The sequence below is a fragment of the Mandrillus leucophaeus genome, unplaced genomic scaffold (genome assembly GCF_000951045.1).
Source record: "Mandrillus leucophaeus isolate KB7577 unplaced genomic scaffold, Mleu.le_1.0 Scaffold693, whole genome shotgun sequence".
NCBI classification, from domain to species: Eukaryota; Metazoa; Chordata; class Mammalia; order Primates; family Cercopithecidae; genus Mandrillus; species Mandrillus leucophaeus.
Window position 1 is genome coordinate 102924 of NW_012107508.1, and position 23705 is coordinate 126628.

General features: G+C 46.2%; 1 protein-coding gene across 4 annotated transcripts in view; it reads left to right on the forward strand.

Moving 5' to 3' along the window:
* PXYLP1 (2-phosphoxylose phosphatase 1) overlaps positions 1 to 23705 on the forward strand; it is a 60376-nt gene that overhangs the window by 32529 nt on the left and 4142 nt on the right. For 2 of the 4 annotated variants that reach the window (XM_012002638.1, XM_012002639.1), the window contains 3 exons: positions 11544 to 11702; positions 12577 to 12703; positions 20484 to 20623. In XM_012002638.1, coding sequence (XP_011858028.1) covers positions 11544 to 11702; positions 12577 to 12703; positions 20484 to 20623 — 426 coding nt within the window. Of the gene's footprint in view, positions 1 to 5874; positions 7835 to 11543; positions 11703 to 12576; positions 12704 to 20483; positions 20624 to 23705 lie in introns of those variants that run through there. The other 2 variants (XM_012002640.1, XM_012002641.1) reach the window with 2 other exon arrangements.

The following is a 23705-nucleotide window of genomic DNA, read 5'->3' on the forward strand; positions in this document are numbered from 1 at the left end:
TGTTTCTTGTGGCCCCGATCCCCTATATCCCCTTCCTTTTTCTGTGCTGCTTTTCGGTCTGATATCCGCTAAGAAAGAAAACAACAATGCTTGATAGAACAGTGAGTACATTATCACAGAACTGCCTCTGAGTAGGCAAGCGAAGAGCCCTGACAGGTGCCAGGGTGCTGTGACACCTTCCTAGGTGGTTCAGACCCTCGTGTCCTCAGTCCTGCTCACTCTTGTAGATGGCCATTAGCATTTGTGGTTTCGCCTCTTTGCAGAGACCCCTGAGATCTGTAGTACATGGTGACAGTGACTCTGCTGAGGCACACATCTGGATGAAAGTAGCGGGAAGTGAGGTGCTCAGCTGCTGAGGAAGCCAGGTCCTGCCACACAGCCAGGGGAGGTGGTTGTCCTCTGTTCTTTGTCCTGTGTACGTTCAGTGGAGAAAAGCACAGAGTGGTATGTTTGAATCTGGGGATGTGTGAAGATCTCGGTATGCTTCATGGAAAAGGTTTGGGGATGTAAGCCCTTAGAATGCCCAGGGTCTAACGTACTGCGTCCTCTATCCTAAAAGCCCCAGTGTGCTTCCTCCTGGGCTTTTATTATGTTGAGCTGGAGACAAAAAGTATGAGAAATTGAAAGTGAAAGTTTACAGTTTTAACCTAAGAGTTCTGTCATATCGCCATCTCATCACTGTGACCAAAGTTTTAAATTTTGTATTTTTTTATTAATTTTGGTCCTTTTCTTAACGATTTTACTTTCTGTGTAATTTCTGGGAGTTTTAATTTTGCTTTTGCTCAGAACACTTTATGTCCAGTTGTCACATAGAGTTAAATATCTACAGGTGAAAAAAAAAAACCACCATAGATGAGTGACAAAATTACATCTGACAAATAAGCTACTGTCACAATTTCTTAAGCTCATGTTGTAGATGCATTGGAGTGAGAAAGTGAGAGTATCATGTAGCAGGTTCTTCTGCAAGCTGAGAATGGACACATTTATGTCTGTGGGTCATTTCTAGTTTTCTTTCAGGGTGGAGCTAGATAATGGCCTCACCCCCTCCCTCCCTCCTTCCTTCCCTCCCTCTCTGTCTCCCTCCCTCTCTCCCTCTCTCCCTCTCTCCCTCCTTCCCTCTCTCCCTTTCTCCCTTCTGCCCTTCCTTCTTCTTAGTTCCTTATCTTAAAGAAGTTCTTATCAATAATTAGATGAGGGGATAGAGATATCTGTTTAAAGATGTTTACTGCAGCATCATTTGTAATAGGAAACAAAGGAGAAGGCAACCAACTTGTACAACAGTAAATACCCCATTACCTCATGATCACGTAGACCTGTCTCTATTGACTTCGAAGGTTGTGCATAATATATTAAATTTAAAAATAGTACCTTTGTATGGGGGCGGGGAGAGAGAGAGAGAGAGAGAGAGAGAGAGAGTGTGTGTGTGTGTGTGTGTGTCTTGAGTCAGCAAGAGCAAATACTAGCATGGCTAGTTAGTAAAAATAGAAAGCATCAGTAGAAGTATTCAGTGAATTCAGGAGAGTGCCTGTAGATCTCCAAGATCCACTTAAGAGATGAACAGAATAGAAAGCCACAGGATTTACATGGCTGTACCCACTGCAGGGAGAGCACAAGGCCAGCTGGAGTCTGACAGGCAGAGTGTGCACCCGCTGAGTGAAGCCATCCAGCACAGACCCCACTCACTCCCTGTTGTCTTGGCAACAGGGCTCTGGCCCCATGCTGATGACATTAAAAGGAGGAAGCCCACCTTGAAATGAAGTGAATACTGATCAGAGGCAGAGCCCTGTCACGTACTAGCAGCCTCACCTTGCGAGAGGGAAGAAAGAGGTTGATCTAAAAGAGGCTACAAGGGCAGAATCTGAATCCTGTACACGAGGGTGAAATAGGGCAGGCACCTGGGAGAGAGCTCTGGGACTCCCTCACCATCCTAACCTCACTACCATCCTGCCCTCCTGCCAGTGTGGCTGCCACACACACTGCAGATGCACTGTGCCTCAGAGCCATAGCTCAGGGGTGGGTTCAGGTGGGAGAGGATGGGAAGGTGGGTGGGATGCGTGGCCCCTCTCTAGGATTTACCTGGCTGGAGCTTCGGCATCACCTCTTGCCTTTCTTTGCCTTTCTCTTTTCCCTGTGTCATCTGAGGGGCTGGACTCCACTGGCCAGGGGTCTGCCTGTCCACACCAGCCCTAGGTATCTACCAGAGGGTGGGGCAGCTCTTGTGGGATGTCCAGATGCCTGAGAGTGCAGGTCCCACCCTGGGCCACATTCTCTCTTTCCTTGAGGTGGCCTCCCCAAAGCCCCTCACCTGCCTGGCTGTCTCTTTTGAGCCTTTACAGAGAAGGCAGACAACCCACCCACCCTCAAGGACAGCTTGCTGGTTTGGTGGCCTCAGTAGGTTGCAGACCTTTGAGACACAGGAAACTTATTTGCTCCTCTGGGGAGAGAGAACAATGTCCTTGGGCCTTAGTGACCATCCATCACCATTCCCACCAGAGCAGGGACAGAAGCACATGTTTAGCCTCTGGCAGGGCACATGGATACTTAAATACACTAAAATATTCCTTGGGGTTCTCTGGGTGGTAGGATGTATGGGTGATTTTCCTTTTCTTTTTATACTTTAGTGTTGAATGGCTATTTTAGGATGAATTCGTGTTTTTATGAAGCCTGAAGATCCCTTTTTATTTTGAAAAAAGAAAATGTGTTCATCTCTTCTTTAGTGTTGAAATTGAAAACCTGTTTCCAGGTACATTGTGTTCTTAGCCTGAACCCATGGACTTCTGCGTTGTCCCATGGGGTTTCAGGGGTCCAGTAAACCCCCAGAAGTCAAATTCACAAGACTGTATTTAAGGTACTCTTTCAGAGATAAGGATCAATAGTTTTTATCAGATTCTCAAAGATCAGGGTCATAACCTTCATGACCCAAAAAGGTTGAGGAGACAGGTTCTTTTCATGGTTCTTTTTGGAGGCCTGTCCTGGAAATCTCTTATTTCTAGCTTCTGTCTTGATGTGGAGTCTGATGTTGGCATCATCTAATCCAATGGCCCTGTTAGGGTAAGGCCAATTACCAGCAGCTCCCAGAAGAGTGTGGGGTTTCCCCAACCCTCTGAGAGGCTGCAACTGGGGCTCAAGCCAAGGCCACAGGGGAGCCCCCCCATGCCCTAGCAATGGGTGGACTTAGGTCCCGGAGGCAAATGTCAGAGGAAAGGGTCAGGGAGGGAGGAGATAGAGCTTGCAAATAGCCCAGGGAGCAGAGCTCCAGGCTGATAGGATATGCCCAGCCCTGAATTCTGCTGGAGTTCTCCGGCTCCCTGAATGCTACCAGGCGTATCAGAAGCACTTAATAAATTCTTACCTAATGTGGTTCACCATGAGGCAACATTAAGAATGAGGAAAACAAGAAAGGTTGGTGTATTGCGGCTCAAAGTGGATAGATCAAAATGGGAAAAGCGGATTCAACTGTTTGATCAATCTCATTTATATAAAACCAAGTGTCTCAAAGTCTACGAATGTGGGCTTGACTTCTCCCATTTCACCTGTATAACATGATTCCCACTCCGGCCTTTAAAAGCAGATGATGAGAGGCAGATAACAACTGTGGGCTCTTCGTTGTGGTTCTGGTTTTCATTTGACAGTTACAGTGCACTTTTAAAATTCAGTACAGGTTAGAGACAGGGTGGACATTTAAGATAATTTAGTGGGTTGAGGAGCACTAAGGGGATTGTGGGAATTGACAGAGCGAGTCATTATTCCTTGGCAGACCAGTGAAGGAGAGAGAGAATTCAAGAGACTTTCGGTTTATTTGGGGGAGAAAATTGGAGAAATTAGGTGGCAGGACTGGGGGTGTTTTAGCTTATGAGAAGGCACTATCTCAGATAAGCTGAATGTATTTAAGGGAGCCAGAAAAGCTGCTAAAATTGGAGTGGCCGAGAGGAGAAGGGAGATTGGCTGGTTGTGCTTTTGTGAAGGGGTGGACTCAAGGGTTTAATATCCCTTCCAGATCCCAAGTTGAAGGGAGTGCCTTTTAAGAGCCTGCAAGAAAACAGGAATAATCACATCCAGGGGATGGATGCAGAAAATAGCATTCATTCTTCATTCACTTATAAGATGGGGTCTCACTCTGTCACCCAGGCTGGAATGCAGTAGTGTGATCGGGGCGCTCTACAGCCCCAAATTCCTGAGCTCAAGCGATCCTCCTGCCTCAGTCCCCCGAGTAGCTGGAACTCTAGGCATGCACCACCATGTCCCGCTCACTTTTTTAAAAATTGAAAATAGCATTTATTGATTCCTTACCAGAATCCATTCACAGGTGGTATCTCATCATCATCGTTACCACCCTGATCTGTAGGTATCATCAGCTTCATTTGACAGATGAAAGAAATGAGGCACAGAGAGCAGGGATACTTGCCCCAGGTCACACAGCTAGGAGGTAACAGAGCCAGGGCATGAACTCACATCTTTGTAATACTATAGCTCATTTGCAGCCCCCAGCCCCAGGCTACCTCCCTGCATTCAGAACCATGGTAGCAGGGGCAACTGAGGACGGACTTCAGTGGAGTTCCAAGGAAAAAGTGACTATAATCTCCTAAGGAAGTGACTAGCCCAGTGCTGAAGTCCCAAAAAGGACAAGGCAGACCCTGGAGCTAGGAAGGTAGAAAACAGATAGTGGAGCTGGACCTTGGCCCCGAGAGGTTCTTTGCTGGTGTTGTCAGTGGGGTGACTTGTGTGGCAGGTGAGCCCACAGCAATGGAGACAGAGCTGAGCCAACACTTTAGCCTCATCATGCTCACATTTCCTGGGAAACTCTGGGTCCCTGATACCCAGCTGTAATCTGCCAGGTGTCTGTGTAATCAGGTGATTTGGCTGTCACACAGCATGAGGATGGCAGGAGGGAGGGGTTTGGAAGCCATCTGAGTGCCACTGCAGAAGTGTCTTCCACATGGGACAGCCTGTCTTTCCCGGAAAAGTCCCGTATTGGCACAGCTGCCTAGAGTCAGATCCCCATCCCTGGGCTGGTTAGCACGGTGGAGACATGGTCCTGGAGGAGCAGCATGACACCCCCCACCGGGCCATGGGGTTGGCATGAGAAGAGGAGCTGCTCCCAAAGGAGGATAGGTCTGTCTCCACAGAAGGAAGTGGGAAGAGATGAGCTGACCTAGGGATGGGGCCCTTCCTTGTGCTCCATTAAAGTCAGTTTCAAGGCACCTGTGAGGAGCTTGCATACAGCAGTTTCCTAAAGCACGAAGAAGGCCACGTATGCAGGTAGATTTCTGTCCTCGGCCCTATTCCAGAGCCTTGGTATAGGGAGGTGACCTGGAGATCAGGGAGGTTGGCTTGGCACCCTATGGGAAAGAAACTGGTGTGTCCTTGTGCAAGTCAAAGTAACTCCCAGATAATGAGCTGGCAGCAGATGCTTGGCTGTAACTTTATCTGCTGCCCCTATGGGTTGTTGAGTTTCAGGGATAACTAAGGTGCCCTGAGGTTCAAAGGCCAGACAGGGGCTTGTGGCCTAGCAACCTGTGCTCTTATGATCTGACTCTGACCCTGACCTTTTCCCTCCTTTTTTCTGTTCCATGGGGACCATCAATGGAATAAACAAAAATCAAAATGAGCAAATCATCGTTAGATGAAACATGTCTCTAGACAAGTTTCTAGTGTTGGCTGCTAACCAAAGTCTAATTGATTAGGTCATGTTTTGCTTAAAGCTGTTATTGACCCTTCCTGGGCTCTCTAGAGGGACAGAACTCATGGGCTCTCTAGAGGCATATATATACATATGTGTGTGTGTGTATATATATATATATATGGGAGTTTATTAAGTATTAACTCACATGATCACAAGGTCCCACAATAGGCCATCTGTAGGCTGGGGAGCAAGGAGAGCCAGGCCGGTTCCAAAACTGAAGAACTTGGAGTCCGATGTTCAAAGGCAGGATGCATCCAGCACAGGAGAAAGATGTAGGTGGGAGGCTAGGCCAGCCTCTCTATTCATATTTTTCTGCCTGCTTATATTCCAGCTGCATTGGCAGCTGGTTAGACTGTGCCCACCCAGATGAAGGGTGGGTCTGCCTTCCCCAGCCCACTGACCCAAACGTTAATCTCCTTTGGCAACACCCTCACAGGCACACCAAGGAGCAATACTTTGTATTCTTCAACCCAATCAAGTTGACGCCCAGTATTAGCCATCATCTCTGGTAACTTCCCAATATTTCCTTTGTATCCATATCTTCACTGCATCATTTCCATACCTGCACGCCCCAACCAGCAACCAGGCAGTGCAGGGGGCCCCGTGACTGAGAAGGCTATTTTCTTATGGTCCATGTGCTTTCTCCCCCACTTTTCTTATTCCATGTCTGACTGTCCCCCACAACTGGATTGTAAACCCGGTGAGGGCAGAGACCTTGTCCATTTTATTCTCTGAAGAATCCCCAGTATGTGCTGCATGCATGTTGGATGGCCGGATGGACAAATGCATGAATACGGAGCTTAGTGGGTGAGCAGGCCTGGGCTTACAGGCTGTAGGACTTTGGGTAACTCCCTTGACCTGCCTCTGCCTGAGGTCTACTATCTGGCTGATGGATACAACTCTAGGTTGAGATCCAAAGCTGGGAAAAGCAGAGAGAGGATCAGTTTGGCTTGCATCCTAGCTATAGCTATGGGACTGTTTACTAGTAATACACACGGAGTCATCCACTGTGCGTTTGGGAGATGGGGTGGGGAAGGGTAGTGGGAAGGGAGCCTGCATGGGATAGCATCTGGTTGTTTTACTCATGATTCTAAGAAATTTGTTGGTTGCTTTTGAGAGGGAGGGTCCCAAGGAGATGCTTTAGAGGTCATGTTCTATGTTCTCTGCCATTTCTTTGAAATTGCGACCTTATCGGCATCTTTACACATGAGGGTTGTAGATGTGTGGACAGGATGAAAGTGATCGTAGATGAGATGAGCAGAGAACGCCACCATAAAAGAGAGGCTCATTTCCAAAGGTAGCTTATGGAAATGTGCCCTCCTACTTGGTAATCACACCACAGAGAAATTGCATGCCTATTGGTACAGAGTTAATCATCAGTAAAGGATATCTCATATCATGTTATTTATGTTGGTCCTGGTGGCACAGTGGCCCCAGGGCACTCATTTAGATTCATGGGTTTTCCCACCTACATAAAGAAACTTGTTATCCTTCCATCTATTTATCTGCCCACTATTCTTTCTGACGCCCCCACAGCCTCTTTCTCTTGCCCTGTGACATCTGAGCTGCTGTCATCTGCTTGAGGTCAGCAGAGTTTCTAATTGTCCCACAGGCCAGCTAGAGGCACGGGGGGCCTGGGCAGAGCCTGCTGGGAGGAGCAGTGTCCTGGAGCAGTGTCTACCCCAGCCCCTGGGTCTGTCCCTCAGCTCCCTTTATCTGGATGATCAGGGCAAGCCTCAAGAGCTGATGTGGTGAGTGGCACCACACCAGGGCAGAGGTGGCCTGCAGCCTGGGGTCTGCTCCTCCAGGCCCCTTCCCAGCCTTCCTTCTGGAGCCCAGCCTGTACATCGACCCTGGTGAGGCCATCCTGACCAGGCCTTACGGGACCCGAGGCATGTCCTGAGCCAGCTTGCTGACCCTCATCTGCTGTGTTTGGCTGTGCTTCACAGCCTCCCCTCTGCTCCTCTCCTCTTCCCCTCCACACAGCCAGCTTCATCAGCCTTTCAGGCCCAGCTAGGTGTCTCTTCTGGGAAGCCTGTCTTGGATGCCCCTCACCCCAGACTGGCTCAGCAACCCTCAGTGCTCCACATGAGGAGTCCATGAGATATTTCCTCAAAAGCATGGAGCACAGCATCTGGCCCAGTTCAGCAGGTATTTTTGGAAGACCTATCCTCTGTCAGTCAGCAGGGGACATAAATGTGAAAGAGGCACAGTCCCAGCCCTTGATGGCAGGGTGACAAACTGGGACACTCCTGCTTGCATATGCTATGCTGTGAGCCATGGCGGCAGCAGGAACTGGGTAGGCTCATAGAAGAGGGATATGGGAACTATCTGGGGATTCAGGGTGGGCTTCCTGGAGGAGGTGATCCCTAGGACCAGTTACAGTGTTGGCCAGATTTCAGGAGCAGAGGGTGAGGGTAGAGTTACCAGCAAACAGCGGAGCATAGGTGAGAAACATCCTGTGGGGTGGGGCGACTCAGAGCAACTCAGAACAGTGAGAACCAGGTTGGGATTGGGGTCAAGATGGAACTGGGGTCAAGACTTCTCCTCACAGCTTCTATGGGTCAGGACCTGTTTTGAATGCCTGGTATTGGGAGAGCCCCTTGTGGACTGATGCCATGTCCTGGTGACTCAGGGAGGCACAGATAGTACAGGGTGATCTCACATTCTGAACTAGTGGACGAGGTTGACAGACCCAGATACCAGAGGAAGCAGCAGATAAAATCTTTCTGGATGGAAGGTCTCATTCTGATCTTTATCTGTGGTTTTCAAACCACTGCTTCTTTGGGTCATGGGTGTGTCGTTTGCACCCGACCACCATGGTTCCCAAGTGGCAGCCACAACAGGCCTCACCCCTGGTGCTTACAGATGAACTAGCAAACTGTGGGCACTCTAGGACACCCACTGTCCTCACCTGTGCCCCTCCATTTCTGTGTCACTCATATTATCCTGTCTCCTTAGCTGCTTCTCTCCCTGGCCCAGACCGTAAGGAAGTGTGCCCACAGGCATGGCCAAGGGGCCAGGACTTGGTATATTTCACAAAAGAGCAGAATCAAGGACTGAGCCAGCCAGAAGGGCCAGGTCCCTAAGAGACGGCCTTAGCACTTTTCTATATTTCCATGCTCTTATGCTAATCTCCCTGTAGTGAATTCCCTCTGAACACCTGGACTGTGTTAGTCATCCTAGCACCTTCCAACTACTGGAAAGAAAGTGGCTCTAGGAGCAACCAAAGGGCTAATGTTGGGTGGGTGAATCACCAGTTCTGTATCTCTCTGATTGTTGTTTTGGTAACACAAGTAATGATGGGAAATATGTTCACTGTAAAAAAAAAAAAAAATGCATACCTAGACAGCATAGAAATACAGAAATATATATTTCTATACATATAGAATACATTAATATGTGCTTACTATAAATATATATAGTCATGTACCACATAAAGACTTCCATCAACAACAGAACACATATATGACAGTGGTGCCATATTATAATACCATATTTTTACTGTATTCTTTCTATGTTGAGACATGTTTAGATACACACGTACTTACCATTGTGTTACAACTGCCTACAACATTCAGTGTGGTAACAGGCTGTTCAGGTTTGTAACCTAGGAGCAGCAGGCTGTTCCAAATAGCCTAGGTGTGTAGAAAGCTCTACCAGCTAGGTTTGTGTAAGTACACTCTATGATGCTTACACTATGACAAAATTGCCTAAGGACCATTTCTCAGTGCATCCCCATTGTTACGCAACTCCTGACTGTACGTATGTGTGTGTGTGAATATATGAAACAAGTAAAAATACTTTCTCACGCCCCATTCCATCCTTCCCCAGCAGAAAACCACTGCTGTGTTATGGTGGGTAACCTTCTAGACATTTTTTCTGTGCATTTACGTAATAAACCAATCACTGTATATTTATGCATTTATGGTTTTTTTTTTTTTCTTTACACGAAGATTATATCAGTAGCCAGTGACTTGGTGTATTCACTTCACTTAATTTATCTTTGATTCTTTTCCCTTCTTTTTAACTGGGCTAGAACGTTCCACAGCAGGGACATAACATTCTGTTCTGCTAGAAATGGATATTTAGGTTATTTCCCTTTTTTGTTATTACAAACAGCACTGCAGGGAATCTCTTTGGCCATACATTTACATTTGTGTGTGTGGGCATCGCTATCTTTATACATACAGAATGGATTCCAAGGCACAGAATAGTACACAAAATGGAATAGTACACATATTCCATTTTGATGGCTACTGCCAAACACTCCTGAAAGGCGCCAATTTCCACCCTCCCCTACGACGTTTGGAAGCGTCAGGTTCTCACACCCTTCCCAATATTGAGTGTTATCATTAAAATATGATTTGCCGGTTTGATGAGGAAAAATTATTAATATAGTCTACTGTTTGATTTCTGTTTCTTTAATCATGAATAAACTTAATTATGAAAAATAATACCACATTGTTTTATATTTATCTAATCTTAAGCATCTCTTCATGTGTTTATTGGCCATTAGTATTTATTTTTCTGCAATTGGCCTGTTCATATCCTTTAATGATTTTTCAGGTGTAGGGGCTCTTATGGACTTTGGATATTAATCATTTGTTAGGTTAGTTGCTAATATTTTTCTCTCGGTGTGTTGCCTGTCTTTTATCTTTGTTTATGGCATCTGTTTGCCAAAGGGAAGTTTTAAATATTTATGCAGAAGAATTTGTAGAAGTAATTAGGGAATTTACATTGATTTAGGCTGGTGGTTGGTCCCTGTTTTAGCTATTGTTCGTGTGTATGTATAGATATTATGGTGATTAATAAACCTTTTAGAAGTTAAATAGATCTATGAGCACACTTATTTTCATGTATTTCCCTCAATGGGCGGATGCTGAAAGTATGACTATTACTGTGTTGGGAGTTGTAGAGGATCTATGATGCTGTAAACACATTCCCTAGACATGGAGAGATTCGGGACCACTGAGATAGAAGCTGTTCACGAGGGCTAGATGGCTGAGCAGCCCCACATTTCCATTCTTACAGATTAGCATCCAAAAGAAAAAGAGCACCTCTTCTATTGTCTATATGTCACCCATCTCGAGGAAAGGGAGTCCAGTTGCCCCATTACTATCCTTATTGACTCTGGTCACATGTCCACCCCTGTCAGAGGGTAGGGACACCGTGACTGACAGTCCAGCCTGACCACACATTGTGGCAAAGGGTCAGCTCACTAATGGAATGAGGGTGGTAGATGGACAAGCACACAGACTGCAGGACCCACACATGCCACCCCAAGACAGTGGCAGGGAAGCTGGCCTGAAGTCAAGGAGTGAGCGTGAGACAGTCTTTCACCCACCACACATGCCTTGGTCATTGGCTTTCTTCTGTAAAGTGCTCTCATGGGTTAAATGAGTGATTCTGAAGGCCCACAAAGCATAAAGCAGATGATGATAAATGGGGTATGTCAGACACCCACATCTGGCACCTAGCAGGTCTTCAATGAGGGATGACGGTTTTCCTCTTTGTTGTTACTGGAATTGAAGGGCATTAGGAAGAGGTAATCAGGTCCTAAGAAGTTAGTGTGTGAGTTCTTCCTCCAACTGCCCTGAGTGAGGCCCCTTTGCTTGGGAGGCCCCCCTGGTGTTGAGTAGATGGCAAGGAGAGGGTAGTGGCAGTGAGGAAGGGGCAGGACACACTGGGGCTCAGAAGCCCCTCTCGAATGGGAAGCTGACTTCTGCTCCACTGAAGTGTACCCTGATTCTCAGTGCAAGAATAGCTCCTCAAAGTGAAATCCAGCCCTACACTGGGACGTGCAGCTGGCCTGGCGCCCCAGGAACTATGCATCACAACCTGCCTTGCTTCGTTTCAGTCCACCTGATCCCGGTGTCAACAGCTAAGAATGGAGCGAGTAGCAAGAGTCGAAAGAGAATCATGCCCGACCCTGTGACGGAGCCCCCTGTGACAGACCCCGTTTACGAAGCTCTTTTGTACTGCAACATCCCCAGCGTGGCTGAGCGCAGCATGGAAGGTAGGCCTGACTCTGCCACCAGGACAGATACCCCTTTGGGGACTAGTTATTCCAGCAGCATTGCACAGCGGTAAGTAGCAAGATGGCCAGGACCCAAGTGCTGCAGTTGCCACCAGGCTGTGCCCTTGAATGAGTTCCTGGGTCCTTGCATTCTCCTCTATAAAATGGGAGTAACTTGCAGGACTTATGCCTGGGACTGGGGAGGTTTCAGTAACTGCTCTGAACATACCACGTGGCTCACGATCAACCCACCACAAATGTTTGCCATCATCATGATCTTCAGTGAGACAGCAGCAAGGTAGAAAGGTGGCCTTGGCAGGCACTAGCGCAGCACGTTGAGACACTCTGCTTTTCAGGGTAGCCTCTTGGGACTTATGATGTCCACAGGATGTCCTGCTGGGGTCTTGCCATGGAAGTGAGGCAATTTCTACAAGTTTTGCTTTTCTAAAAGTGTACCAGAGCATAGTGTTGAATCCTTATTGATCTCTTTGTGGCCTCCCTTGTCTTATGAAAGATTTAAAGCAGAAATCATTGTTTCTAGTATTTCCGTGGATCTCTCCCTGGTCTGTGCCTGTGAGTGAGGCCACATTAGTAGTCATGCCCACATTTCACCGGCCTCCCGTGGTTTCCAGGAGGTCTGGGACATAATCAGCCTACTCACGTTCCTCTGTCCCGCCTTGTAAGACTGTTCAGTGGCCCCCATCCAGCATGGCAGCCACGGCCCCTTCACTGTGGCTCTGCAACCCCATGGTGGCCCCTGCTGCCTCCTGCTCAGATTCCCGGCACAAACATGGCCAGGTCATCCCCTTGGCCCCCTTCTAAAAGGATTGACACCTATTGAGTGATAACCAGACAATGTGCTTCTCTCTCACAGGTCATGCCCCGCATCATTTTAAGCTGGTCTCAGTGCACGTGTTCATTCGCCACGGAGACAGGTACCCACTGTATGTCATTCCCAAGACAAAGCGACCAGAAATTGACTGCACTCTGGTGGCTAACAGGTAAATTGCACTTTTTCTAAAAGTCATTTTCAAGTATCTGTTATATCCTGTAGGATGGAGAATGACAGGATAGGTGAGTGACCTACACTTGGTGAACCATACTGTTTGCAGGAGCCTGGGCTCAGAGCAGTCCTACATGTGAGTGCCATTTTACAGTTGAAAAGACGGAGGCCCACAGAGGCAAGGACACCTGTTTGAAGCAACACAGCAGATATACTGAGTCCAGGCCAGTCTGCGGCTCACCCTCCCACCCTGATGTTTTTCACTTCAATAAACAGTTGGGACACCGTACAGCGAGCACTGAGTTAACAGTCCTCCGCCCCACTTCACCTGCTCCGTTCAGAGCAGCAGGCAAGCCCCTTAGTGTCCTCTGAGCCTCAGCCTCCTACCTCTGAAAGGGGGATCACAAGGCTCCCCCTGCAAGGTTGGGGCAAGGAGTAAGTGAGATGACACAGACAAATGCACGTTAGCAATTGCCGGGCTATATAAATGTAAGAATTATTTTACCCTTCTAATTTTTCACAGGAGTAGAGGCAGCCTGTTCTTGGTTGAAAGCCCTTAGGATGAAAAATATTTGAACAGAGAGTGGAAATTGTATGGAAATGGCATGGCCCTAAAATTAGAGGCATAGTTAGCAATAAAATGTTGGGCTAGACCTCAGCAAATGTGTCTGGAGGCACATAACATTCTAGCAGAGTTTACTGAATGAGGTCGGGAGATGAAGGAAGTGGGGAAGACGTTATTTTGATGGAATGCTTCTGGGGTGCCAGCCTGCCCCGGGAGGGCGAGCCTGGTGAAGTCATGGATTACCTCACTACAGCCAGGGCTGTTCTTTAAAAGTGACACTTGGCAGCTCGTCTTGCAGGGCCCCTGTCACAGTGATGCCAGGACCCTCTAATGGGGCCATTTTTGGCGCTCCCATTTGAGAGGTTCAGTTCCTAGGGACCAGTTGGCCTGGCTGCCTCTACCCTCATTTTCCTTTGCCTAGTTTTATTTTATTGAACATTCTGTATTTTTAGAAGCCACCTTAAATCCTTTGTGTAAAGAGGGTGGAGTATGCATATTTTGTTACTTAATATCATTTAATTAATGTAATCTTTAAAAACAGTAATAGTTGACTCATCATTATAAACAGGTACTTAAGAGGAAGAGTGAGCAGGAACCCAGGTGAAGGGGACCCTCTCTGGGCTGCTGACTCCCCCAGGACTGTGGGATCTGGGTCACCAGCAATACCTGCTGTCCTCCCAGGTGCTACTTCAGCTTTAAAAATTACTAAAGTTGTGACCCCTAAAAGGTGGTGCGCCCTGGAGCATGCCCATTATTCTAGTCTAGTGAAACGGAATACTGGGGCCAGCAGGCGGGGTGCAGTCAGATGAGCCAAACACTAGCTGGCGGGCCACAAGTTTGTTGCCCCAGGGTTTCCATCCATGATGACACACCCTGTGACTCTCAAAGCCTTTGTAGTAGAAGCTGCCTCTTTGTGAATGCCATGTGCTTTATGAGGAAGGTGCTATTTTAACCCTCATAGTATTACGTTTAGCCAGCATTAAGGTTATCAGTTATTTATATGCCATATTTAGTAAATGCTTTTTTGCATTCATAAATATGAATTAAATATGCTTTTCTACATCCAGGGAAGAGAAAACATTCACTTTGATCAGCATTTATTGCACAAATTTTAGTTTTATGCTTCTATCATGTGTCAGGTACCAGAAGGTAGTACACAAGCAGGCACCTACATGAAGTGAGGGGGCCAGCCCTGTGATGGTCCAGGGGACAGAACGTTCCCGATGGAGTAAGCAGCAAGTGCAGGGGGCCTGAGGCTGGAAGAACTAGGCAGATGTGAGCCACAATAAGACCAGGGTATGGCTGGGCTGGAGCAGTGAGGGAGGGAGTGGGCTTCTGAGGGGTTGCAGAAGAAAGGCCACTCCTTGGGGCTGTCCCTGCCCTCAGGGAGCCCAGCACCTTTGCAGAGACAGGCCCAGTGCCCAGGACACAGCAGCCCTCCGTGAATGGTAGCTGGCACAGATGGCAGCAGTGGTGGCAGCATTAGAGAAAGAAGAGGAAGAAATGGAAGAAGAGCAAGAAGTAGAAATGGAAGTAATTTGGGTGCCATATTAGGGGGCATGAGCCAGAAGAGGGGCAGCCTGACCCAACCTGGGGCAGGGAGGGGACACGGGGTGGCAGATCAGGGAAGGCCACACAGAGAAAGGGGCCAGAAGGGTGTGCAGGAGCAAGTCAGGCAGCAGCTGGTGCTGAATGGGCCCTTGGGCAGTGAGACCAACCCGTGCAGTGTGAGGTGGTGGACAGCTTGGTACGTTGGGGCCCTCAAAGTTAGTTTCACAGGCTTGAGCAGAAAGTTAGTTTCACAGGCTCAAGCGTGGAGTGGAAAACTGGGTGAGAACGAAGTTATCTGAGGCTTTGAATACCCAGCAGGGGAGTGTGTCCAGGCATGAAGGCAGCGAGAGAGGAGAGAGCCGGGGAGTGAAAGGGATGAAAAGGTGAAGGTTTCTGACAGCCATAGTGTGGAAGATGAATTTGAAGCTGGTGGCAGCTAGTGGTGGTATTATTAGGATAGTGATCCAGAGAAGAGACTTCACTCGGAGTCAGAATCCACATCCTTAAAATGCCCCACAAGGCCTAAGTGCCCTTCCTCCACCCCTTACCCGCCTGACCTTGCCCTCTGCTCTCTCGTGCTTGCTCACTCTGCTTCAGCCACGATGCTCCTAGCTCTTCTTTGCACATTCGGGCACCGTATGCTGCCTCAGGGCCTTTGCACAGACTGGTTTCTGTCTCTGGAAGCTTCTTCCCACAGATAGCTTTATGGCCAGTCCTCTTACCTCCTTTAAGTCTTTGCTCAAATGTCACCTTCTCAATAAAACCTACTCAGAACACTCCAGTTAAAATGACAAGGTGCTCCTCCTTCCACCCTGGTCTCCCACAACCCCCTTAGCCTGCTCTTCTCTTTGCCACAGCATCTGTTACTTTCTAACCCAGACAGACAGACAGACACACACACACACACACACACACACACACACACACACACACAGTGTTCACTGTGCATTGTCTGTTTCCCCAGGCTAGAATATAACCTCCCTGAGGGCAGATATTTTTATTTGTTTTTGTTCACTGCTCCTGCATCCCAAGTGCCTAGGACAGTGACTGGCATATGAGTGGTGGGGTGTGATTAAATGTTCGTTGAATGAATAAATGATGGCAGCTGAAACTCAGAAAGTGGCAGCAGAGATGGAGAGTAGATGGGTCTTAGAGAAGGTTACAAGGTGGGATCAATAGGACTTGGTGGCAGGTTGAACATGGGTATGAAAGACAGGCAGGATGGGGCCCAGGTTTCTGACTGGCTGGTGGTGGGACCCCTCCCTGGAGTTAGAGAACACAGAAGGGAGGTATGGGGGAAAGTTAGTACAGGCACTGGTGCTACATTTGAGCTGTCATGAAACATTCAAGAGATAGTTTCTAGTCAGTAGTAGGCTGTATAATTTTTTTTTCTTTTTTTTTGAGATAGAGTCTTGCTCTGTCACTGGGCTGGAGTGCAATGGCGTGATCTCGGCTCACTGCAACCTCTGCCTCCCAGGTTCAAGTGATTCTCCTGCCTCAGCCTTCTGAGTAGCTGGGACTACAGGCACATGCCGCCACGCCCAGCTAATTTTTTTTTTTTTTTTTTTAAGTAGAGGCGAGGTTTTACCATGTTGGCCAGGATGGTCTCCATCTCTTGACCTCATGATCCGCCCTCCTTGGCCTTCCGAAGTGCTGGGATTACAGGTGTGAGCCAGCCTAGCCTATATAATTTTGCAGCTCAGGGGCAATGGTTTGCTGGGAGAGAGGTTTAGTTGAGAATCTTCAGCATGTTGATGGCATTTGAAGCTGTGGGCTTGTATTACAGACAGAACCTGAGAAGTGAGGGATGGGCCAAAACCAGAGTCCTGGGAAACACCAGCCTGTGGTACTCAGAGAGAAAAACGGATTTCAAGGGGGGCTAGGGATGTTGCAAACAGGGAAAAGTCAGGAGAGCAATGTTATGAGAGCTAAGGAAAGCAGGGCAATGCATCACATCAAGTAAGGCCAAAAGGTCCAGAAAGCTAAAGACTAAGAAAAGTACATTGGGCTTATCTTTCCATAACCTCATGTTATTAATATGTAAGATGATAAATTCTTTAATTGGCATGAATTTTAAAAATCTAGTGTGATTCCAGTTTCCAGCTATGTATGCTCTTTTGGATTGTGTTTTCTGGTAACAGTGTCACTGGTCATCTGCCTCCTCTGCTTGCCTTAACATTCTGTGCAGAACTCAGTCATTGCTGAGGTTTTAAATAAACAATGAATTTTCTCATGGGTGTGTAGATTAGCCTTGGGGTTCAGCCTCAAACTTTGTGGCATATATAGATGTGAATAATGCATATAAAATTGAAAATAAGGACTCCAAAGTGAATGACTTGAAGACTTAAAATAGTAACACTTTTGATTCTTCCAGTTTTCATTATGAAAGAAGATTTTCAATGAGCCCACAATAATATGAGTTTTTACTCAAGAAAAAGTAATTTTCATGGATATAATTATGTCTGCATTAGTCAGGGTACACCTATTTTATAAGCTTATTTTGTCACACAGGGACTCATCAATGCATTACCTTAAATAACAAGGAAGTTTAGTTCTTCCTCATGTGAAGGTCTGAAATGTGTGTTCCGGATCATGCTAGTCAGCTCCATCTGGTCATTCAGGGCCCCAGGTTTCTCCAGGTTGTTGCTTCTACCATCCCCTGGGGATGGCTACATGGTTGAACCCTGGTTGTGCCATGCCTAAATAATGGCTGGAAGGAAGGAAGAGAATGTGAAGTGGGCATACTCACGATCAGAAAGCCTAAACCCAGAAGTGGCATACATCTTTCCATTCTATTGGTGAATGTGGCTTTACCTCATTTAAGGACCTCAGAAATAGGATCTAACCAAGTTCTTAAGAAGATAATAGATTTTAGTGTGCAACTAGTACACTAGTCTCATCCACAGTAGCCTTTAGTTTTTATACAGTCATCCCTTGGTATCCACAGAGGATTGGTTCCAGAATCCTCCTTAGAAACCAGAATCTGAGATGCTCAAGTCCCTATGTAAAATGGTGTTGTATTTACATAGGACCTGCGCACATTCTCCCATGTACTTTACATCATCTCTACATTACTTATAATACCAAATACAACGTAAATGTTATATAAATAGTTGTTATACTGTGTTTTTTATTTGTATTATTTTTATTGTTGTATTGTTATTATTGGGTTTTTTCCAAATATTTTTGGATCCACAGTCGAATCTTCCAATGCAGAATCTGAGGAGATGGAGGGCTGACTATATTTTCATCAAAATCTGAATATTTTAACAAACAGTATGGGAACTTATCGTATTCATTTCTATAGATTATGGAAGGCTTGCTATTTTCATGAAGCATCCAAGGATGGGACACTTCACAGTTGAATTCACTCACATATAATTTTGGAACATCTGCTGTGTGCTAAGCGCCCTCTGGGCTCCAGGGATGGAGCAGTGGACCAGGCAGACAGGGCCTGGGTGGTCAGATCCAGGCCCAGGACTTGAGTCACCTGGTCCACTTTCCACTAAAAAGATAGAGCCATTTGTTGTCAAATCTTTTTTTTTTCTTTTTCTTTTTTTTTTTTTATGAGACAGGATCTGTCTTTGTCACCTAGGCTGGAGTACAGTGATATGATCACAGCTCACTGCAGCCTCTGCCTGCTGGACTCATGCGATCTTTCTGCTTTAGCCACCTGAGTGGCTGGGACTATAGGCCTGAGCCACCATGCCTGGCTAGTTTTTGTATTTTTTGTAGAGACATGGTCTCACTATGTCTCAAACTCCTGGCTCCAGACAATCCTCCCACCTCGGCCTCCCAAAATGCTAGGATTACAGGCATGAGCCACTATGCCCGACCTGTTAGCTATTCTTTAAATGAAGTTTTTCTTCCACGAGTCTTCATCTTTGCATGCCAAAAACAAAAACAAACAAACAACAAAAACAGAACAAAACAAAAATAAAAAACATTGGAATGAATACAGTTAGATATAATTAAGCAGTCAGATGCCCTGAAAACCTGGGTCATCTCAGCAAACACTTCCAGTTGTGAAATTCCATTTCTAAAATTGGCAGCAAAGCTTTCTCAGATCCTCAAAAAAATCTCCAGCCTGAAATAATGGCCTGGTGCAGAACATGTGACGCCTGTTGATGGATAGCCTTTGTTACGTGGATTACTCTTGGCAGCCTCATTGTCAGTCTGGACATTTTATTTCCCAGTTTGCAAACATTTATGTGCTTTAGTGTCAGGCAAAATAACATACCCTGTTTTTATGGAAAGGCATAACTCCTTTTAGCCATCCAGGGTGATTTATTAGACTATACTACATGTCTGGATTAGCATTCTCTAATTTAAAAACATATTTTTTAAAAGATTGATTTTTTTTTTTAGCTTTATGTTGTTGATAGATAATAAACTCATTTTGGCAGCCATTTTTAAAGCACTTTCAAAGGTAATTGGGCCTTCAGACAGCAGGAGTTTGCCATAAGAACAGTTTATCTTTGCTTCTTTTTATGCTGTTTCTTACAGAGTTTAGTCATGAACTACTCTATCTGTCCACTTCTCTTCAGCTGGAAAATGTATATACATTCATAGGCTACTTCATTATTCAAAGAAAAGATGTTTATATTCATAGATCATTTCATTATTCAGGGTAATTGTATATTAGTGACTAGAAAGATTTACCACATATACTTTGTGGCAGAAATATAGATACTCTCAGATCTCATATATAAACTTTTTTTGACATTTATTATTACCCTATATTAAATGAGAAGTTGTATGTCCAAAATGTGGAGTGAATTGTAAGAGATCCTGGTTATTTTACTCAGTTAACAATTTTCCTAAAGGAAGATTTTTCAGAGGTCAGAAAAATTAAGGATTATGGGCAACCTTGGTAAAGGATAGGGTAGATTTTCTAGGAGGAAGGGATAGCTTGTGGAAAGTGGTGGAAGTGTTGAAGAATGAGGTGTGTTGTGTGTTGGAGGAAAGCAGGCCTTTGGCTTGGTGTGGCCGGAGCACAGTAGTAGGGTAGAGAGGGCCAGTGAGTATGAGGGCGGGGCCAGAACAGAGTGACAGGCTGTGTGTGGCCCCTTCCAGAAGGTGCTGATAGAGAAGGGTAGTGACTGGTCAGGGTTACCTTTTAAATCAATCCTTCTGGCTGTGGAGAAGGCAAGATTATTAGAGGGGCATGCTTAATCAGCAAGAAGACCAAGAAAGAGCCCATTGCCAGCCAGACAAAAGCTGCCTGAGGCCAGAACCCAGGTAGTAGCTGTGAGTATGAAGGAGAAGGGGATGGAAAAGCACCAGGAGGAAGAATCTGCAAGACATGGGGAGCAGACAACATGTGCAGGGGCAGGGAATGGAGAGCGTGGGACAACGCCCAGTCTAGGCGTGACTGCTGAGTGGGTGTTGGCACCTCCCAGAGAGCGAGCCTGGAAGACGGTGCAGGCTGGGGAGCCGGAAGGTAGACGGCGAAGCTGAATCCCACAGTACTGAGTTCAGCAGAGGTTAGGAACTCCGACCAACCTCACAGAGGGGATTTCATGTGTCAGTGTCAGTGGTCGAGAAATAATGAAATTATAATTGAAAAGTGACACACGTGGGATTTGGCTCGCTGAAGCTGGAAACTGTTTGGACTCCTCTGTAGCACTCTGACCTCTAACTCTCTCTATCGTCTCTCTAGGAAACCATATCACCCAAAACTGGAAGCTTTCGTTAGTCACATGTCAAAAGGATCCGGAGCCTCTTTCGAAAGCCCCTTGAACTCCTTGCCTCTTTACCCAAATCACCCGCTGTGTGAGATGGGAGAGCTCACCCAGACAGGTATGTGTGACAGCCACGTGCTCGGGGGCTCCCCCACCCGCTCTTCTGCTTGCATACCTTCCGAGCAGTTCTCCTCGGCGCGGTGCTGTGCAGCTCAGAGGGGTAAGCAAGGACTGGCTCTGCAAGGAGCTTGGTCACCAGGGCCTCTAAATAAACATCGGAGTTATCAAAACTAAATACAACCTTTCTCCTTCTTACAAAAACAATACGTGTTCATGAAGATAAATTAGGAAAGACAAGTAAAAGGAAGAAAAAATTTAAGCAACCGTAATTCCACCACAGAAATAGGCCCTTAAAAAAAAAAAAAAAAAAAAAGAAATAGGCCCTTAAGAGTAACCCTTCTTCCTGTGCTTATGCGTGTACACATCTTACTAAACACACTGTTTCATAACCCACTTTTCCACTCAACACATTTTGGTAATATTTCCCTATGAATAACTGTTTATCCACAACATCATTTGTGATAGCTCCATATTCCTTCACTCTGGATGGGCAATTGATCATTTATTTAACTAATCTCATGTTCTCAGATGTTTCTAACAAAACGTCTAGTAGGTTTTCATGTACAAGACCTCAGGGAGGAAAATGCGTGGCACATTTCTCCTGCGCGTGGAGTTTGTTTGGCTGAGCTGAGTCCTCACGGAAGCGCAGCTTTCCCTCTGCAGCCCTAGTCAGACCATGTGCAGTCAGTTCACCGTCAGGGTAGGTTGGTGAGTTAACTGTGGAGTCATCTTTGCTGGGAATAGAGGAACAGGTGGTCCTTCAAGAGGTTTCAGTTTTCTGATTCTTCAGTCTGGAACCTGAGAGAACCTTCACTTGGTCACCAGCCTTTATGGGTGAATTGGGAAGACCCATTGGCCATGTTCTGTTCTCATGTTGCATCAGCCTCTTAGGACCTCAGCGGGGATAGGGGGAGGGTCCATGTCCTATAGTTGGCCCTCTTAGGTTTTGCCGTTATTATTGGGGGAATGATATTGGGTGACAGAGTGGAGCAAGCTGAAGCCTCTGGAGGGACTAGCCATGAATAAGGAGTTGTGTCAAAAGCCTTTGGCAATTAGTTCCACATGTATTACTTTAGAACAAGGGTTTTCATCCTAACAGATCCAACACCCTCTTTGATTACACAATTAACTATTTTGCAATCTCCCTCAACTATCATGAAGTGAAATTTAAATATAATATTCCAGCCGGGCATGGTGCCTCGCGCCTGTAATCCCAGCACTTTGGGAGGCTGAGGTAGGAGAATCGTTTGAGCCCAAGGGTTTGAGAGCAGCCTGAGCAACATAGTGGAGCCCCATCTCTACAAACAATTTTTTAAAATTAGCCAAGTATGGTGGCACGTGCCTGTAGTCCCAGCTACTCAGGTGCTGAGGTGGGAGGACCACTTGAGCCCAGGGGAGTTCAAGGCTGGAGTGAACCATGACGATCATGCCGCTGCACTCCAGCCTGAATGACAGAGTGAGGCCTGTCTCAATAAATGAATGAATGAATGAATGAATGAATGAATGAATGAATGTAATCTTTCTATGCAGTTAATTATTTAAAAGTCATACCAGGGTCCCCAGCTATAACAAACAAAAAGAAACTGATTTATTACCTAATTATATGTGTCTCACTATAAATGCCTAAAAACAGCTACACTAGAAAATAGAATGAAATCTTCAAATGCTTGTACATAAATGTGACTCTGACAGCTACAAATGCAGATGATTGATGGATGCTGTATTGGTGACTCTAATACCACATGTTAGGACATGGTTTTTCTGAAATTCTGATCAAAACAAAGTGTAGATGTTCCTTAGTTTATATTGTATTTCTGGAAAATTCAGCCAACGTTAATATTATTCAAAAATGGTTTTGTGTTCCAGACACAAAAAACCAGAATTAGATTCTACAGGCTAAAGTACTCAAATATGTTTTGTACATGATGGAGTGTCTTGTGCTGCATTCAAAAGTTTTGTGGGACAGAGACATGTGTCCTTTCTGGAGACTATCTAGGCCCCAGCCCCCACCCATTAGGTGCCAAGAATGCCCTTCCCCATATTATTGTGATAACTCCACCCCCAAGCCCTGTCTGAAGGCAGTAGCACTCTTGCTGAGAACTGCTGGTTAGACTCTCTGGTTAAAAATAACAGAAACCACTTCAAGCGAAAAAGGGAAATTTATTATAAGGATTCAGGAATGACTCACAGACTCCAAGACCAAGAGTTTGATCAGACCTCTAGAGACTGGAACCAGGAATAAAAAAGCTCTCTTGTCCCTGCTTCTCTCTCTAATTTTTTGCTGTGTCTATCAACAGAATTACAATCCCAGCCACACACACACAGATGAATTTGCAAATCCAAATTCTTGAGAGAGAGAGAATCCTTGAGGTCCTGGGGTTAGCATCCATCAGCCCTGGCTAACAGGTCAGGGTGACTGTGCAGAGAACAGGAGGTGAGAGTGCCAGTCTCTGGATCCAGGTGCTGCTACCTGAGAAGAGGCTGGAGGGTTGGTCCTCACACACCTAATCATTCATTCATCTATCATCGTCATTGTTTCTAAATTAGTATTACTCTAGAAATCATTTTTGTAATACTGTCTGCTCCTGTTTCCTCATTCTCTTTTAATGGTCACTTTTATTTCTATTTTAAATATCATGAAAAATGCATGACTGTTGTAAACAGCTTTTGTCCCTGGTGCACTTATGGCAGCCCACAGTAACTATGTAAGATAAGATTGTTCACGAGTGCCTACCCTGTTGAAGATGCTTTGGCAGCTGCTGAGTGTGAGAGGGGTAGCAGGATGAATAGGACCCTCCTGCCTGTCCTAAAGGAGTCTGCAGCTGCAGCAAACAATGCGTGTGGAGACAACTGCCCTTAATGCCAGATACTGCAGGGCCTTAGAGAGTAAACACAGGCCTTGGAGTCAGACCTGTAGCATGGGGAGGAGCCTGTCTTCCCAGTGGCTGGTGGTGAATTCGATGAGGTAGCATGTGTAGAGTGCCTAGTGCAGTGCTGGCATATGAGAGGCTCCCAATAAATGCAGTTGATGTCGTCATGGTCCAGCAGCATATGGGAAGAGGAAGGAATTATTAACTTGA